We start from the raw sequence: 18,924 nt of genomic DNA, 5'->3' as shown, positions 1-18,924 counted from the left end.
CATGTGGCAGAAAATGAGCCAGGCGGACTTGGCCAAATGTATGAACCCGTGAATTTATTTTTCCTTTCATACTTTGATCCTCATTTCCAACCATAAAAATTATTAGTAGCACTTAAGCGCTGAACATTTTTCACCTGAGAGATGTGAAACGCTCTTGGCTAATAATACTGGTTATAAAGTCAGTACTTCATGTGCGGATGGGAATTGGCTTAGAGTGGCTGTGTGTTGCTAGGCGCACAAAAATGCTGATGCCTTCCTTTCACTGGCTGGGTATCCGTAGGTGGCAGAGGCTGGTTGAAGCTCTTGGGTGCTAATGATTTTTGAGAATTTAGTTGTATTATTTTGTTCATAACTCCCTGGGGTAATGGCAAGTACATACTTTCAAAGAATCGTGGCAAGACAGCAAGATAGCTTAGAATGCTCCACTTTTTTTCTGGACGACATACAACCATCTCTGAGTGGCTCTCCTGGTATAGGAAGAACCGAGAGGAAAGGCACCAAGGGGAGAGTGAGCTCGGTGTGTGTGGTCGGCAAGAAGCAGATTGACCTGAGGAGGGAGGAAGTTGTGCCTCGGTTAACAACGGAAGCTAGCTTGGTTACACAACGTAGGGCCAGCTGAAAAGCTTAAGAAGTGGTAAAAAGAAGGATTGTAGGTTTGTACGAGTGTCTGGTCCAAAGCAGTCAGATCACAGGATGAATGCGAAACAACACACACTGAAGACAGCGAAGGCCAGGTGGATAGAGGTGGGAAGTCTATAGACTTAATGTTCAAGTGGATTAAAGAACCAAAGAGAAGAAGACAGGCTTCCCCAGAGCTCGCATTTAATTTGTGATGAGGGAGCTTGGCTAATTGAAGAATTCCAGAGTTGAGGCTCTGTATAACAGTTACATTTGAAACAGAATTTGTAGAATTTGGAGATACTTCTATATTCATCCAGGGAGAGCAGACAGATGGTGTAATCTGTGATCCTAAGTAAACTATCCCACTTTTTCTCTCCTTGCTAGAGGAGCTGAGAGGTGAAGACAGCCTATCATAGAGTAGCCTTCACGGTAACCTCTAGCAGATAATTTAAAGAGAGAGAGAGAGACTATCTCTGTCCTCTTCATTTCTCTCCAAGCTTTCTGCCAGTGAAAGTGCCACAGATACTGAGCCGGGGGAACAAATAAATGTAAAACAAGTGTTGGGCTGGGTCTAAAGATTGTTTCTCACAGACTTGTGGTTATGATCCGTCTGATAAGTTAACTGCTTTCCTCCCTAGATGTAAGCCAGAGCCCTAAATCTTACGATGTGCTCTGGTTTGTTGGGAATACAGGAGGCTGACTTCAGAAGAGTTTTCCTTGATGGCACATGGAACTCATCCTGCCGTGGGCTCTGGGGCAAGCTTACCCTTAGGGTTCATCTAGGGCACCAAGAATCTCAGTTCTTACACAGCCAAGACAGATAAAAAAGGGAACGTCCCTAAAGGAGGGCCCAAAATGCAAGGGATATCCTTGCAGTGGGCAGATAATCTAATTGCTGGAACTGTCTCAGCCTTCGGAAAGAACCGGTGCCGTAGATTTCCATTCTTTGACCTCTTGGCTGACTCAGATCCTTGAGCTTTCACAGCGTCTGACCTGGTGGGTGACTGAGAGGTTCCAGTATTTCCTTCTCTTCTCTGAAGGATGGACTCTCCTCATGGCCGCCGGCACTAGGATTCACTGTGAGCTGGGCCCATTTCTGGCACTCAAAGTCAAACCTTGCAAAAGCTGTTCTGGATTAGCATTTGTGCTGGGTCTGGCACTAAAGCTTTACCGTGTAGCTAGAGCCTAAGTGGAGCTTTTTAGAATTATACGTTTCTTAGGACTCGTGGTGTGCCCTCCTCATCAATTACCTGGAGAAGTAGATGGCTGTAAGCTCTTTGGACCTTGTGCATTATGTCTGAGTGAGTGATAGTACATTTCCTGAGCCCGGCCGTAATATCAGGACAGTGGTGAATGTTGAAAAACACATCTATCCGTCTTTCCTTACGTTGTTCACTTTCTTATGTACCCAAAGAGTGGGCATTATAGAGACTGTTGTCTTCAGAAGAAGACTAGGCCAAATGGCTCGTTTCGGTCACTGTCCCTGCCCAGAAGGTGTAGTCAGAGCCTCCCTCAGAGGAGACATGTGGAAGACTGTGGCTCTTTCATAGAGAGTTCTGTCCCTGGGGTGTCCCTTATTGCTGCGGGCTCCGTTTTCAGCCTGGAGGAGAGTCCCGAGGAATCTGTTAGGTCTGTCCTATCTCCAGCTTGCACTGATTTACACCCGGGGCTCCCGGGAGCCGGGGAAGCCGTGCATGTGGGCCGCTGCTGCCGCCGGGGCTGCTGAAAGAGGACCCGAAGCCGCGGCCAGGAGCCCACGGAGGTGCTGAGAGGAGCTGCGGTGAAGTTTGACCTCTCAGAGCTCTTCTAAAGCGCCTAGTCCCCACTGGAGAATAAGTCAAACAAATATTAAGGGAAGGAAATCGAATATCTATGCTGAACACTGGAGTAAGATCTGAGCATTTTAAAAGAGTGCCCAGTTGGGAATTACAATAGAGTGACACTTTTTTCTTCCCCACTGAGCAAATTAAAATGACAAGCTCAGAATTTATTTACCTAGCCATTAATGAAACATCCTATCTTCCCTGTCCCAAAGAGGGGGAGTGTGCTTCCTGCTGGCACATCTTCCCACCGAGGTGTCTCCTCCTCACTGACTTCCCCCCCAGATAAGGCAGGTGAGTCGGTTTCAATATGTTTTCCATAAGCGCTTATTTCTTGCGGGGCAGTGCTGGTGCTCTTCTGCCCTCTCCACCCCCGGGTCTGTGTGCTCCCCACCGAGCCTCCGCGTCTCTCCCGTCTGCGGCACCAGCGGGCCCACCTGGCTCTGTGGCTCCGTGCCTCAAAGAGCTAATGCTTATAATGTGGGATAGTTATTTTAAAGAGGTGTTGGTACACTTGATGGTTTAAAGAATGCATACTTCCCCTCCCCCCCATTCAAAAGGAGATATCTGCAATGATATTCCAACCTGAAAGGATCCATATGTTTGAGGGTTATTGTTCCAAAAGCTGCCTGTTGTCTCGTTGGGATTGATTACAGGCTTTGGCTGCTCCAGGAATTCAGAGCTTCAGAATTTGGCTTATGATTTGGGGATATGGGGAATTCGTCTTGCATGGGCTGCTTATCTGCCTTGATTTTGATAGAGTTGCTTCAGGGAGGTGTGTGGGCAGACCTTGGCATAGGGCCAGGGGAAACAAAAGCCATAGCAGCATCCAGGCCATGAGCGTCCCCAGCATCTGGGGGGCTGGGCGGGGGGGGGGGGGGAGGGGGGGCAGCGTCTGTAGCTTTCCAAAGAAAATTCTGTGTTGTTCCCCAGTGTGAACCTGCGTCCTTCACTGCCGGTTGTAAACCTGCTTGCAAAATCATGAATTGGAGACCGTGGTTGTTGATTGCTGCTGCATTAAACCTAGCAATTCCACATTTTGGAAGAATAAAAAGAAAGCAAGCTTAAAGGATCAGAGTAGTCCCCTGACTTCAGAATGGTCGTGACTAGGAACAGCGAGTCTTTTTTTTCAACGTTTATTTATTTTTGGGACAGAGAGAGACAGAGCATGAATGGGGGAGGGGCAGAGAGAGAGGGAGACACAGAATCGGAAACAGGCTCCAGGCTCTGAGCCATCAGCCCAGAGCCCGACATGGGGCTCGAACTCACGGACCGCGAGATCGTGACCTGGCTGAAGTCGGACGCTCAACCGACTGCGCCACCCAGGCGCCCCGGAACAGCGAGTCTTTAGAAAGCAAGGTGAACTAGTCAGTGTAATGTTTACGGCTCCCCTCTTAGATCAGATTTATTTCTTGGTGCTCGCAAGTTGGTGCCTAGGGTTCGCATTAATCGTGATTGCTGCATGTTTGCTACTCTCTGTTGATGGGTTTAGATCAGGCATTGGCAGCCTTAGTTTCTAGTTTCCCAACCAGCCTTTGAGTTGGACTGAAGATGTGAGGGTTGGGGCAGAGGTCCTGTCGACCCTCTGCTCGCTTCTTACAGCTAGGCCCCTAATTACACCCACGGCCTAGATCTCTGGGGCTAGATTGAAAAACTCCCCTAATTCAGAGTAGCCCATTCAGGCAGGATTGTGTCTGCCCTGTTTACTACTCCGTGCCTAGTGCTTAACACATAGTGGATGCTCAGTAAACATTTATTGACTGAATGAGTGAACCTAATGTGTTCAGACATTGAATTTTCTGTAACATACAGTTTCTGAGAGTAAAATTACTTGTTGTTCAAAGTTAAATGATCCCCTCTTCTGTATTCAGTGAGAGAATCCACGTAGAGGTTGTCTACTTGCTGGCCTGCTAATAAACACATAGCAAAGAGTAATTTTGTACTAATTACTTACCTGGTTGGGGGCAGTGGGAATCTCAACCCTCACTTTGTAGTTCTCTTAAAATGAAATCCATGAAGCCTTTTCCTTATTCCCTGGTCTCCCACCCCCAACCCAGAAGTAATCTTACCGTCCTCTTAACTCACTTTTGTGCTTTCTCCTGTGTCCTTGCTTTCTTTCATGTCTAGCTTTTTGTGCATATGTCACTAGCTTTTCTAAACGATTAGGCCCTTAATAATAAGATACATGCTTTATTTTTGTATACATTCTTTGTTTTTGTTGTTGTTGTTGTTGTTGTTTTTTAATACTGCATTTTTTTCCCTCTTAAGTCACGGACCTCTTCAGTTTTAACGTTTATTTATTTTTGAGACAGAGAGAGACAGAGCATGAACGGGGGAGGGGCAGAGAGAGAGGGAGACACAGAATCGGAAGCAGGCTCCAGGCTCTGAGCCATCAGCCCAGAGCCTGACGCGGGGCTCGAACTCACGGACCGCGAGATCGTGACCTGAGCTGAAGTCGGACGCTTAACCGACTGAGCCACCCAGGCGCCCCTGTATACATTCTTTGGATTGTAAGACAGTCCCTAAAAATTATGCTGAGTGAAAAAAGCCAATCCCAAAAGGTTGTATACTACGTGATTCCATTTATATAACCTTCTTGAAATTATAAAATCATAGAAATGGAGAACCCATTAGTGGTTGACAGTGATTGAGGGGGAGGGTGTCTATAAAAGATCAGGCGGAGAAAGCTCTGTATCTTAACTGTGTCAGTGTCAGTGTCATGTGATATCACACTATAGTTTTGAGATGTTGCCATTGGGGGAAACTGGGTAAACAGTACACAGGCTCTTCATTATTTCTTACAACTGCTTTCAAATTTGCAATTATCAAAATATTTGATTAAAAAAATAGTAGAGACTCAGTAAGTATCTGTGAATTGAATGTATAAATTAATTGACAAATAGGAATACTCATATCTCTCTATCCCCAAACTTTATGATTTTAGCTTGCTGCTTGATTGCCTTTCTAGAACTTGATATTAGGATTAATATTCTTAACAGTAGATGGAATGAGTCTGAATTTTTAAAAAAATGCTGTTGAGGACATCCTTTGTTTTGACAGTTTGGACTTTAAAAAGAATTTTTTTTTTAATGTTTTATTTATTATTGAGAGACAAAGAGCGCAAGCGGGGGAGGGACAGAGACAGAGGGAGACGCAGAATTTGAAGTAGGCTCCAGGCTCTGCGTTGTCAGCAAAGAGCCCGGTGTAGGGCTCGAACCCACAGACCATGCGATCATGACCTGAGCCAAAGTCGGATGCTTAACCGAAGCCACCCAGGCACCCTGACAGTTTGGACTTTATTTTAGTTTTTGCCTTTTATTGTAAGGAAATGCATTTTTTGGAAATGCATGGGATATAAATAAATAAATACTTTGAAAGAATCCCTCAGCTGCTTGATTCCCCACCGGGACATTATGGGGTTTAAGCAGACATATAAGGAGGGCATTATGCTGAATTAATTCATGCATAATCAGTTTGGAACCACACTGATGCTTCAGCCAGGATTACAGAGTTTATGGTCAGTGCCACTTCTTCCCTTTGCATGGAGAGACGAGAACAAAGTATTGGCCAGTTTTGTAGTAGTGTCCCCGATTGCTAGGCGATGGAAGTCACCAGGGCAGTGACCTGAAGTAAGGAGAGTTCCCCCTTACTGGACAGAGCTCGTATCTTTGGTCCCCCGTCTTTTAAATTGAGCCTCACCAAAATCAACTGGAAATTCTGAAGCCTCAATAATAGTTATTCATAAAAACTAAAGTTTCCGTTTTCCACTCGATTTAAAGGATTTAAAGAGAGTAGCCATTTGACTTATCACTTTTCTTCTTTTAACTTTATTAAACAATCCCATGGGACCAGACTTAGAAATAGTATCCCCCGTCCCCCCCACCCTGAGCTGAGGTTATGGAAATAAAAATGATTTCATGTTTAGTGTGTCCTGAGGAGTGTGAGATTGGAAAACCCACGACCCAGTCCTGACCCATCCCTTACCCCTCCCGTCCCCTCAAACTCACGTCTTTCCTTCTCTTTGTTATTCTCTCTCAGGAGATTCATTGCCTCGTGAAAGATAGTGGTGGAGTTTAATCTTTCATTCAGCTGCTTTTTGCTTGTATTTCCTTCTCTGTCCCGAGCCTTACCGATTACCAGGACCCAGCAGACCCACGGATGTCATCTGTGGGGTCTCACTAGTTTGCTGCACAGCTGACAGGACTTCCTTCTTTTAATGGTGTGAGCATGTGGCTTTCTTTGCTAAATGGGAACCACATTCATGAAGAGCCTTCAGCTTTTAGAAGACGAATGCCGGGGGGGAGCACAGGGTTTTGTGGGTTTCCCCACCTCCTCTCCCTACCCGTTCTACCCTCAGCTTGGTCAGTACGCGTGCGTGACTCTTCCCGTGTCTGCACTAGCACTCGTGTAGAACACCGGTCCCGAATGCCATTCCAGACAGCACCACCTGACTTCTTTGTTTCCCAAGTGGGGCTCTGAGTGTGGGGACATGAGGCGCTTTTCAGCCTCGGAAGAGTGGGGAATCCTGCGACTTCATGAACAGATGCCCAGGCTGGGAGTTAGGCTCCAGCTTCGGCTCGAACTGACAATGTAACGTTGGGAGGGCCTCTTCTTCTCCAGCTGTTTTCTCATCTGTACGGCGAGGGAGCCGCACAGAATGAGCTCTGCCTTCCACGTGGTCTCCAGCTGCGGATCTCTGAAGTGGCCTGGGCAGGGGCCAGCAGCTCAGACTGCCAAAGCGTGAGTCTTCTCCTTACCATCCACAGAAGACCCCTGGTTGTGCCATCGGGTGAGATGGTACAGATCAGAATGAGGAGAATGTTTCAAAGCCAGCTCCTCCAGCAGAGTCTTCTTAATTGTGGTTACCATTGCGGGATTTAATGGTACACTCTCTCAACTCTGGCCAACCCCAGCCTGTCTCTTTGCCTTCATCACTGCCCCGAGTCCGAAGAGAGAACTCGAAAGGAACGGGAGAGCATGTCTCCCAGCACCAAGGCACTGACCTTCAGCCAGACTGGGGCAAGTAGAATGGCTGCCCAAATCCCAGAAGCCTCCCCATGGTCCTGGCTTTGCTGCTTGGCTTATTTTTTTTTTTTTTTTAATTTTTTTTTTTAATGTTTATTTATTTTTATTTTATTTTTGGGACAGAGAGAGACAGAGCATGAACGGGGGAGGGGCAGAGAGAGAGGGAGACACAGAATCCGAAACAGGCTCCAGGCTCCGAGCCATCAGCCCAGAGCCCGACGCGGGGCTCGAACTCACGGACCGCGAGATCGTGACCTGGCTGAAGTCGGACGCTTAACCGACTGCGCCACCCAGGCGCCCCATTGCTTGGCTTATTTTAAGCAAACCCTGGCCTTGGATTGGAAAGGTCTCTCAGGCAGACTGAAGTGATCCAACAGGTAAATCTTAATACTTAACACAGCATGTACATGTATTTGTCAAAACCAACCAGCATCAGGGAACTCCAGGTGACAGCTCAGGGCTCCCTCACTCTAGATGTCTAGCGTTGGCATTTAACTGCATCCCGGGTATGGATGGAGGCTCTTTGGCTTTTTGGCAAAAAGAGAAAACTACCAACGAAAACTACCAACCACCGGTGTGACTAAAACGCATGAGCTGAGGGGCGCCTGGTGGTCAGTCGGTTAAGCGTCTGACTTCGGCTCAGGTCATGATCTCACAGTTTGCGACTTTGAGCCCCGTGTTGGGCTCTGTGCACACAGCTCGGAGCCTGGAGCCTGCTTCGGATTCTGTGTCTCCCTCTCTCTCTGCCCCTCCCCTGCCCACGCTCTTTTTCTTTCAAACATAAATAAACATTTAAAAAAAATTTAAAAAAGCATGAGCTGAAAATGAAGCCAATCAACTCAAGCCCCAGTCTACTTCTTTTCAGGAAATTCCAAATATAAAAGGTGAGCTTTGTTCCTGGAGGGCTGAGAGTGAATCCGATAACTGGCCCTTCTGTGGAAACTAGCCAGGAATTGGCATGCAGCCAGCTAGCCCTCTCCCATCTGGGCAGCATGCAGGACAAGCCCGAGGGAAGAAGGGCCACTAATCCAAAGATGTTCGAAAGTCAGGATCCTGGCAGCTCTGCCTCCGCTGACCCAGGCGTGTGACCACGGGGTTTGGGCTGGTTCCTGGGGTTCTGTTCCACTCTGATGGTTAGGGATGGACACAACCCAGGGGCCGTGTACAAGGACAGAAGTGAAACCCCAGCCCGGTTTGATGTGCCTTGGATCCATATTTCCCGCATTTCCCTCACTGCTTCTTCGTCTGTCTGGGCTCCTGACTCCTGATACATGTGGTATCCCTCTCACCCAGTAGCAATATCCCTGTGGAACTGTGTCTTTGAACTGTGATGACTATAGCAGCCCCTTCAGAGAGTTGCTTTTCTCCTAAAGCTGACCCGTGATTTCATAATTGCATGGCCCAGATGGGTACCACCTGTTGTTACACCTTCCCCCTGCTCCCCCCGGTCTGTTTCCTGAATCTGTGGTTAGCACACACCCTGGGTTTAAAATGCACTCTCCAAGTTAGCTCGGAATATAGTGCATTAGCTAGCCTCTTTTCAGGAACATTTGTTGGGTACCCATATGTGAACGGTACTTTAAACCAAAGTTAAATAATGCGGGCCGTGCACTTTAGAGACTTACAACTCACAACTGATCACAGCTGGGTTAGTTTCTTTGGGAGTATGTCAGTGAGGAAGAAGATAGAAGATTTTAGCCCTGAAAGGACATTAGAGGTCATTTAATCCAGCCCCTCTTTTGCAAATGGCAAAACGAAAGCAGGACAACCTGAAGAGTTTGCTTGCACAACTCCTCCGTGGCCGGGCAAGGCCTGGATCTGCTTTAGCCAGATCCTCTTGGTGCACTTTCTGTAGCAGGTGATCTAGGCTGCCTCCTGTGCCTTTGAAACAAAGATGGACAGTCTTAGTTTGGTCAGCTGGCTATGGGAAGCCACAGAAGACCTCAGGAAGTTGGAGGGAGGGAGGAAGGGAGAGAGGAAGAGAGAGAGAGGGGGGAGATAGATAACTCTGAAAACAGGTCAGTGAGCATAGCTGGGAGTTCAGAGAAGAACAAATTTCCATAAGCCAGGTAAGGGGTGGTCAGGACCAAGTTTGTAAACCTTTGAGTGGAAGCAAACAGCATGTTATTACCTTGTTTAAACAGTGATGTGGAATTGGCCCCTAAATGTAAGGATTCTGTGTCTCCCTCTCTCTCTGCCCCTCCCTCCCTCTCTCTCTTCCCCACCTCTCTCTTAACTCTCTCACTCTCTCTCAAAAATAAACATTAAAAAAAATAGATGAGGACAGTCTATACAGAGGACTTCAGCAGTGCAGGCAAACCATCGAGTAATGGCTTAGTGACCTGAGCAGAGCTGTGGAAGCACTGTTACTAGAACTCCAGGGATATCGTGTGAAGTTTCAGATGCCCGCACTGCAATATATAAAGGCATCTGTTAGTAATGACAAAAGGCTGACCCCGGAGCATTTCCCTGAGGTAAAAAGAAAAAAGCTGAATTAGAGTGGGAGGTGGGTAGCCATGAGGAGAGGGGGTGGAATTAGAGTTCTCGCTCTTCTGGCTGGGAAGATGCTTTACTGTCTACATAATCGACTTCGTACTACACTGGGGCTCGATCAGAGAGGGCCCATCCTGCTCGGCCCCACTCCGTTTTGATCCCGTAGTCAGCTGCAGAGTTATAGATGAAGTGACAAGGATGGTCTCTTGATTGTATCCAGCTGCCTGGAGTAAGTCAAGGGCAGAGAGGCCCCGCCTGAGGAACAGCGCTCACCAACGGCTCCAAAGGAATCTGAAGTTCAGGACACCTCTGATGCTTTTAGAACAGCGTAGTTCAGCCTTCTGTGACCCAGTGTCACCGAATTAAGTCCCTGTGGAGGGAAGTCTGATAAGTGGCTTCAGCCAACAGGAAGAAGACTGAAATCCTGACGGCGTTTGACCCTAAAACTGAGCCAGTGTTGTCATGGTTGCTGCCAATGGGGGCTTGCAGAGAAGGACCCGTGGGAAAGCGCAGGGATTGCAAAGCTTTGTTGACTCAAAGTAGATGCGGGGAAGACGGGGAAGACGCAGCTTGCATCCGGCAGGGGTGTTCCCCACCCCTGGTGTTTAGTTTACTTACTTGTGCCTGGAGCCCTTTCAGAAGCTCTTTCATTCCGCTGAGGTGACTGCGGCAGCGGCGTGACTTGAACAGGCAGGTGTCCGGTGCTGGCAGAAGGAAACTGGCGGTGCGTTTCATGGAGGGTGCTCGGGCCCACAGACCAAACAGCAGTTATGGCTCACATACTATGTTGTTGCTCTGCGCTCTATAAAACTGTAAGAGTATCATATTATTTTAATCTGCTGAAACACAAGCCCCAGAGTAGGAACACAGCAGCAGCCTTACACATCCGAGGAAATGTTTGACACGACTTCGTTTGTCTGCAGCTATTATGACGATGGCTGTGGCTGATTAACTCTGTTGGTTACAACATGGTGTTAATGAGGCCAAGGTTGTGGGTTTGAGAGGTTTCACACAAAGGAAACCCCAGGCCACGCTCAAGACCCAGGTCAGAGAGCCCATAAAAGCACGTGGATGATCACAGGAGGACTGGGTGAGACAGTGTAATGACTCAGCGAACATCCCTTATCCGCTTCTGGAGAAGCCGTTTAAAACATGTGCTTTGGTGATGGTGAATTATTACTGTGATCCTCACACGCAAGGGATATCCCAGTATTACTCGTGGTAGCTGTCGAGCGGTACCGTTGCAGACTTTCTGAATAAAGGAGGACACTGGCTGTGATCTGCAGTGCCTTCTTGTATTCTCAGCTTTTTCGCCTGCGAGAGCCTCCGTGTCCGTACGTTCAGAAAGTGCGCGTGGAACGCTGCTATGCGAGGGTGCCGTTCTTTGTGCTCGAGAAACCACAGGGAAGAAGACTAAACTTCTTTCCTCATGGAGATAAACAGTAAGGAAACAATAAATAACCAAAGCAATTTCAGAAAATGAAAGTTTGGTGAAGAAAAAGATGGGGTGAGGGGATGTGATGGAGAATGGCCGGGTGGGAGAGGTGTTCACCTTGGCTAGGAAAGTGTGAAAGGGCCTCTTAAAAGTAGGCGACATTTAAGCAGAGACCTCACTGATGAGCAAGAACCAGCTTTTTGAAGAGCTGGGACAATATCCCCGTCAGAAGAAAAAGACACAGAGGTTAGGATTAAAGACCAGAAAGGCCACTGAAATGTGGAAGAACATGGTAGAAGAGGTTGGAGAGTGGGGTGCACCCTTCAGAATATGCTAAGGAATTTGGCTGTCATTCTGGTCATGGGAACCCATTCTTTGTTTTGTTTCAGAGCTATAGCATTTCTTAAAGATTTTGGGGGTGTTGGGTTGAAGTGTGTCCCTCTAAGAAAGATATGTTGAAATCTTAACCCTTCGTAACCTTATTTGGAAATAGGATCTTCTCGGGTAATAAAGTTAAAATGAGGTCATTGGGGTGGGCTATAATCCAGTTGGACTGGTATCCCTATAAAAAGGAAAATTTTGGGCCCAGAGACACACACACAGAGGGAGGAAGGCCATACGAAGACAGAGGTTAGGAGTGATGCACCTACAAGCCTAGAAAGACCCAAGATGGACAGCCAAATGAAGCTGAACAGCAAGGAAGCATCCTTCCCCTATAGGTGTCAGAAGGGAGCATGGCCCTGCCAGCACCTTGACTTCAGACTTCTAGATTTCTGTTGCTTTAAGCCGCCCAGTGTGGTGAGTCTGTTCCACTAGCCCTAGCAAACTACAGAGGGGGCGGGGGGTGCTGGCCCACTGGCTGTGCCTCTGGGCAAACAATGACACATCCTCCCTGGACTCAGTGACACCTAGGCATTGAGGAAGCCTCTGCTTGCTGCAGCATGTGACCATATGACATATATATGCGGGGACATATATGATGAAGATAATATTAAGATGTATATATGTATATATATACATATGTATATATGTGTATGTATACATATGTATATATGTGTATGTATACACACACACACACACACACACACACACACACACAATGGGATACAGCCTGTTGGCTGAGTTACCCTGTATAGAATACAGATTTTTCTCAACTTGCCATAGGGTTACCTGATAAGCCCATTGTAAGTTGAAAATGCTTTTAATAAACCTGATTTACCAAACATCCCAGCTTAGCCTATTCTACCCTAAAAGGTGCTCAGAACACTTACATTAGCCTACAGTTGGGCACAATCGTCTAACACAGAGCCTATAAAGTTGAGCACCTTGTGTAATTTATTGAATACCGTACTGAAAGCGAAAAACGGAATAGTTGCCTGGGTACAGGATGGCTCTAGATGTATAGATTGTGGACCCCGTGGTCGCATGGTGACTGGAAGCTGCATCTTGCTGCCACTGCCCAGCCTCATGAGAAAGGATCGTACTGCAGATTGCTAGCCCAGGACAAGATCCAAATGCAAAAAATTCGAAATACGGTTTCTACTGAATGCATATTGCTTTTGCACCATTGTAAATGTCAAAAAACCGTAAGTTGAACTATCCTAAGTTAGGGACCATCTGTACTCTAATATTCTTTTAGGAATAGTCCTCTTAGAGATACTCTATAAATAATGGTCTGGAAGGGTGAGAGTGGAAGCAAGGAGATGAGTTAGAGCCCTGTTAACAACAGTCTAGGTGAGAGAGGATGGTGGTTTGGGCTGGAGAGAGGGTTGGGAGAATTGGCAAGAGGTGGTCAGAAGTAGAGCCAGCAGGACTTGCTGATGGATGGGGTGTGGGGAAGCAGGAAAGGGAGGAATAAAGGCTGTCTCGTAGCTTTTGGGCTGGGGCAGTCAGGTAGCCGATTTATTGAGATGAGAAGATTGAGAGAACAGCTTATCTGGGGATATGGAATCAAGAGTTACGTGTTGGCCATGTTAAGTTTGAGATGCCTGTTTATCCAGTGGAAGATATTAAGTAAGTAGTTGGTTATCTCTGGAACATTCTGGGCCAAACAAATTTAGAGGTCAGTAGATTATAGAAGGTATTTATTTAAAGGGATGAAAACTAGTTGAAATTAGAGAGTTTAAAGAATAGGGCACAGGACTGGACCCTCAGGAGCCTTAGAGGCCTGGTAAAGGATGAGGAATCATGGTGCTGAGACGTGGCAGCATGAACAGCTGGTAAATTGTCAATACTCCTTAACGATACGCACTTCCTCTTTTTTAAAGGTTAAACTAACTTACACAGAAATACACGGGGAAAGATCATTGGAGGTACCCCACCCCCAGTATACCAAATTTTGTTTCACAAAACCGTATCTAAGAACCTTTCCAAATGTGGAATTCAAGTTTTTGTTTTCAGTGTGTTACATTATAGAATCAGGCACATTCTCTACACATGAGGCTTCTAAAAGGCCATAGGAATGGCTGTGTGCTCCAGAGAAATTGTTTTGTTTTGTTTTGTTTTTTAAGAAACAGAGACTTTCTAAGGTTTCACAATTGTCAAATTTAATATAAACTAGGACAGTTGAGTTGCACGGTTCCATTTATTCTTCATGTGTGCATTCATTAAAAATGGAACCTATTTCCATAATCATTTGTTAAGGGATTACCTACCTTGCCCAATTCAGTAAGCTATTTTCTTTTTTTTTTTAACTTGTTTTTACTTATTTTTGAGACAGAGAGAGACAGAACATGAGCAGGGGAGGGGTAGAGAGAGGGAGACACAGAATCTGAAGCAGGCTCCAGGCTCTGAGCTGTCAGCACAGAGCCTGATGGCGGGGCTCGAACTCACAGACTGTGAGATCATGACCTGAGCTGAAGTCGGACGCTCAACCGACTGAGCCACCCAGGCGCCCCTCAGTAAGCTATTTTCAAGCAACCGCAGGAAGATTTGGAGGAAATTAGAATCCGCATCTGTCTTTGAGTATTGACGGAATAACTAGCACCTGTTTAATTGAACATCTTCAGGGACGCATTCTGATCTGAGTTGGTGAAGGGTTCAACCTGGCGAGTCTGCATACCATGTGTATAACTTAGCACTGTGCTCGGTCGCCGTCTGAACTGGGAATTGATTGTTGATGTATTTCTTGCCTTAGGTGTGGCGGGAATTTCCTGACCGGTTGGTGGGTTACCCAGGTCGTCTGCATCTCTGGGACCATGAGATGAATAAGTGGAAGTATGAGTCGGAGTGGACCAATGAGGTATCCATGGTGCTCACGGGGGCAGCGTTTTATCACAAGGTAAGAGGGGGGCAGCAGGCGGGGGCAGGTGGGTCTGAGGTGACCCAACTGAGCGCATGCTGTTTGTTCTGTTTGGCCCAGTTGAATTTCTGCTGAGTTTAGGAAAAATGTTCTAGTCAGAGGGCTTACGAAGGCCATGTCATGTCCTGTGTCAACTACACTAGTTAAGGAAGAAAGGCCATGTTGTGTGATTTTTTTAGTTATATTTCTTATTATACAGATAACGCATATACTGCTATTAGCAAATATGGAAAATTCAGAACAAATGTTATCATAGAAGAAAAGTCACTTGTAGTCCCATCACTTAGAGACAATCATTGTTACCGTATAGATGTTTTTTGCGGTTTGCCTTTTATTTATTTACTTATTCACGTACGCAGACTGTTGTAAATATTCTCATTAGCCTGATTTTTGCATGTATTATGAATTTTTTTAACATTAACATTTCTTCGTAACATAACTGCTAATATGCTATTGTATTAATATTCCATAAATCATGTGTAACTATTTTTCTATCACTAGATGTTTAGATTGTCTCTAATTTTTTATTTGCTATTTTATGTATTTATTTATGTTACTTTTTTTTGTTGAGAGAGAGAGAGGATATGAGTGGGAGAGAGGAGCAGAGGCAGAGAGAGAATCTTAAGCAGGATCCACGCTCAGTGTCGGTCCCACGACCCCCAGCATCACGACCTGAGCCGAAATCAAGAGTTGAGCGCTCAACTGATTGAGCTATCCAGGCACCCTTTGTGTTTTTTGCTTTTGGTTTTTTTGTTTTGGTTTGTTTTGCTATTTTAGATAAGCTTAATATGGGGGCGCCTGGGTGGCGCAGTCGGTTAAGCGTCCGACTTCAGCCAGGTCACGATCTCGCGGTCCGTGAGTTCGAGCCCCGCGTCGGGCTCTGGGCTGATGGCTCAGAGCCTGGAGCCTGTTTCCGATTCTGTGTCTCCCTCTCTCTCTGCCCCTCCCCTGTTCATGCTCTGTCTCTCTCTGTCCCAAAAATAAATAAACGTTGAAAAAAAAAATTAGATAAGCTTAATATCTAATGCTTAAATAGTGATCAGTATCCATTTTCATAATTGTGCTTGTGATAGATTTCTAGAAGTAGAATTACATCAAAGGGAATGAACATTTTGGGGAGGTTTTGATGTATATATTTGTTGTTTTCAGCATTGTTTGCACCAATTGCACACCCAGCAAAATATAAAACTATCTTACTATTACCCCTCCTTGCATGAAATATGTAAAAAGAGAAAAATCAAACTGAGCTGTTTTGATAAGTGAAGACGGATCTTACTATTTTCACTCTGATTTGATTATTGTGGTTGAAATTCCTTTTGTGTCTTTTGTGTTTCCTCTCTTCTGAGAATTGTCACCTCATGTGTTTGACTTTTTTTACTAGGGAAAGGTTGAAGAGTGCGTATTGGACTTTAGAATATTCGGTTTGATGATTGAGTGCCCCTGGGAGTGTATAGTTTAATTGAACTCTAACAACTTGTCTGTTGTCAGCAGTAGCACAAGGTACTGATGTCAGGAGGACATCTGTGTGTCTGTCCACCCCAGTGTAGTTGAGTTAACGAGCTGTATTGTAGTGATTGCTTGTTGGTATCTCGGCACTGCTGTGTATTTTTCAGGGCTCTGAGTTTAGAAATGGGTTTTTGTTCTTAGCAATAAATAAATAAATGTTTATAATTCTTGGAGTTTATGGTAGTACAGTGTGTGTACTTTTTTCTCCATGAACTTCCACACTATTTCATACATGTAAGTGATGGAAGTAGCAGAATTGCCTCATATGTATTTTACTTTAAAAAACACATACTGGGGTGCCAGGTGGCTCAGTCGGTTAAGCGTCAGACTCTTGATGTCAACTCAGGTCATGATCTCATAGTTTGTGAGTTTGAGCCCTGCATCAGGCTCTGTGCTGACAGTGTGGAGTCTGCTTGGAATTCTCTCTCTCTCTCTCTCTCTCTCTGTCTCTCTCCCTCCCTCTCCTTCTCTCCCTCCCGTTTCCTTCTCCCCCCCCCACTTACTCTCTGTATCTTTCTCAAAAATAAATAAAAATAAACTTTAAAAAAAATAAAAAGCACATACCTTTGCAGTGTCAGTCCACCATTAATTTATGTCTGTCTCTATTTTCAATCTGCGGGGAGAATGTAGCAAAGAGGATTGAGCATTGTGACTCAAGGAAGAGAATTTGGTAGCGATCCATATACAGTGTGTCTCTGAATGATATTTTACTTACTAAATACATGGAACATGAGTCTGAAGCATCTGCATTCAAGGGCTTCACGCTCTACCTACGCTGCTTATAATAGGTGATTTTTATTTTTTATGTTATTTATTTATTTGGGGTTTTGAGACAGAGAGAGCGCACACAAGTGGGGGGGAGAGGGAGAGAATCTTTTTTTTTTTATAAGTTTATTTTTGAGAGGGAGAACACAAGCGAGGGAGGGGCAGAGAGAGAGAGGGAGAGAAGGAATCCCAAGTAGGGTCCACACTGTCAGCACAGAGTCCATTGCCGGGCTTGAATTCACAACTGTGAGATCATGACCTGAGCTGAAGTCGGACACTTAACCGACTGAACCACCCAGGCGACCCAGAAGAGAGAGAATCTTAAGCAGGCTCCACCCTCAGCTTGGAGCCTGACATGATGCTTCATCCCAGGACCCTGGGATCATGACCTGAGCCGAAATCAAGAATCGGATGCTTCACCGGCTGAGTCATCTAGGTGCCCCAACAATAGGTGAATTTTAAAAGAATGACAGTATTAAAGATACTTGATCACCTGACCAAAAGCATTCTAATACTTTTTACAGCCTTGTGATTAATCCTATGAGAGAAAGCTTGTCTCCGCAATATGATTAAGTGACTCTTTGTCTTAACCATCAACCATTAAGTGGCCCCATCAACCGTGGCCCGCTGCCATTTGCGTCTTTCTTCTTTTTGTCTTACCTGACAGTATTTTAATTACCTGTATACCTACAAAATGCCTGGGGATATCAAGAACTGGGTGGATGCTCATATGAACTGTGAAGACATTGCCATGAACTTCCTGGTAGCTAACGTCACGGGAAAAGCTGTCATCAAGGTAGGAGGCATGCTGGTCCAGCTCTGCTGCTAACTTTGTGATCTTGGGCAAGTCTTTGTTTCTCTGAGCCTGAGAAGTTCTCATAAGTATAAATGAAGTGTTGGATTGGATGACTTTAAACTCTCTTTTAGCTTTAAGATGCAGTCACATTGTAACGCTGAAGCTAGGCTTTGATAATTTAAACATATTTTCTTTTTTTTAAATACAGTTTCTTTAGTTACAGTTTTTAATCTCCAGTATGAGAGATAAAGGCTGTAATGGTCAGTCTACAAATCACGTTTTTAAAAAACTTTATTCTCAAAGCTGATAGGGAATCTAGATCTGTTAGTTAAAGAATGCAACTTACATCTTTCTTAAAGTAGCTGATTTTTATTTTTTATAGACATAGAGAAGATAGTACACTTTGTACAATGATAACTGTAGTTTTTCTAAACATTTTAAAATATCAGTTACCAGTTTTTAAAAGTATCTTTCCCATAACATATTAAAAGCTAAGAGTAAAAAAATAAATAAAAGCTGAGAGTACACAAGGATCACGTGGGGATCTCTGTATCTGTAATGGGTGTCTGTTTCTGAAATGTAGATTTTGCTCAAACCCAGATCCCCAGATACGAAGAGAGAGTTTCCTTATTTTTATGAGTGGAATCATCCTGACCTTCTTCCCTTCCGAATTCGGATTCCATATAAAAATGGGCTGTGCTTCAAGGACAGATTCCTATAACGGAGTCTTGCCGTACTGGAAGTACATTGGAAGCGTGGTATGGCCCCCACTGATTGTTCATGCTGTTAATTGAGGGGAGAAGTCAGATTAAACCAAAGTGACTAAAAAAGAGGAAGAGTCCCTATCTGTAATCTGCAAACTTGACCCAGTCCTCCCCCTGCCCTCTAACTTAGTCAACAGCTCACTGCAAGAAAAAGTCCAATATGTAAATCACAAACTTAGTTTTAAAGGAACCCCTCTTATCTCCAGAGTTGCTTTTTGATGTGCTTCAAGAGATTTTAGCTGTGCCGGCTCACTCTGGACAGTCGTTCTGGCATCTGTGTGCTTCTTAGCCTGGCCTTAGTTATCTAGCATTCTCCCCCTGCCCAACCTCTGTCTGCTCTTTCTTTAGCTTCACTGGGTTTGGATAACAGTCTCCCTGGGTTTGCTAAGAAAATCATT

The 18,924-nt window shown here is 45.3% G+C and overlaps 1 protein-coding gene across 2 annotated transcripts in view; it reads left to right on the top strand.

The window, feature by feature from the left end:
• Window positions 1-18,924, top strand: part of EXT2 (exostosin glycosyltransferase 2) — a 146,018-nt gene that overhangs the window by 119,498 nt on the left and 7,596 nt on the right. For both annotated transcript variants that reach the window (XM_086677631.1, XM_025928253.2), the window contains exons 11-12: window positions 14,531-14,674; window positions 17,634-17,762. In XM_086677631.1, the coding sequence (XP_086533757.1) occupies window positions 14,531-14,674; window positions 17,634-17,762 (273 nt within the window). The remainder of the gene's footprint in view (window positions 1-14,530; window positions 14,675-17,633; window positions 17,763-18,924) is intronic.

The sequence above is a fragment of the Puma concolor genome, chromosome D1 (genome assembly GCF_028749965.1).
Source record: "Puma concolor isolate L17-30 chromosome D1, mPumCon1.1.hap2, whole genome shotgun sequence".
In the NCBI taxonomy this organism is placed as follows: Eukaryota; Metazoa; Chordata; class Mammalia; order Carnivora; family Felidae; genus Puma; species Puma concolor.
This window is presented reverse-complemented; position numbering and strand designations above follow the sequence as displayed.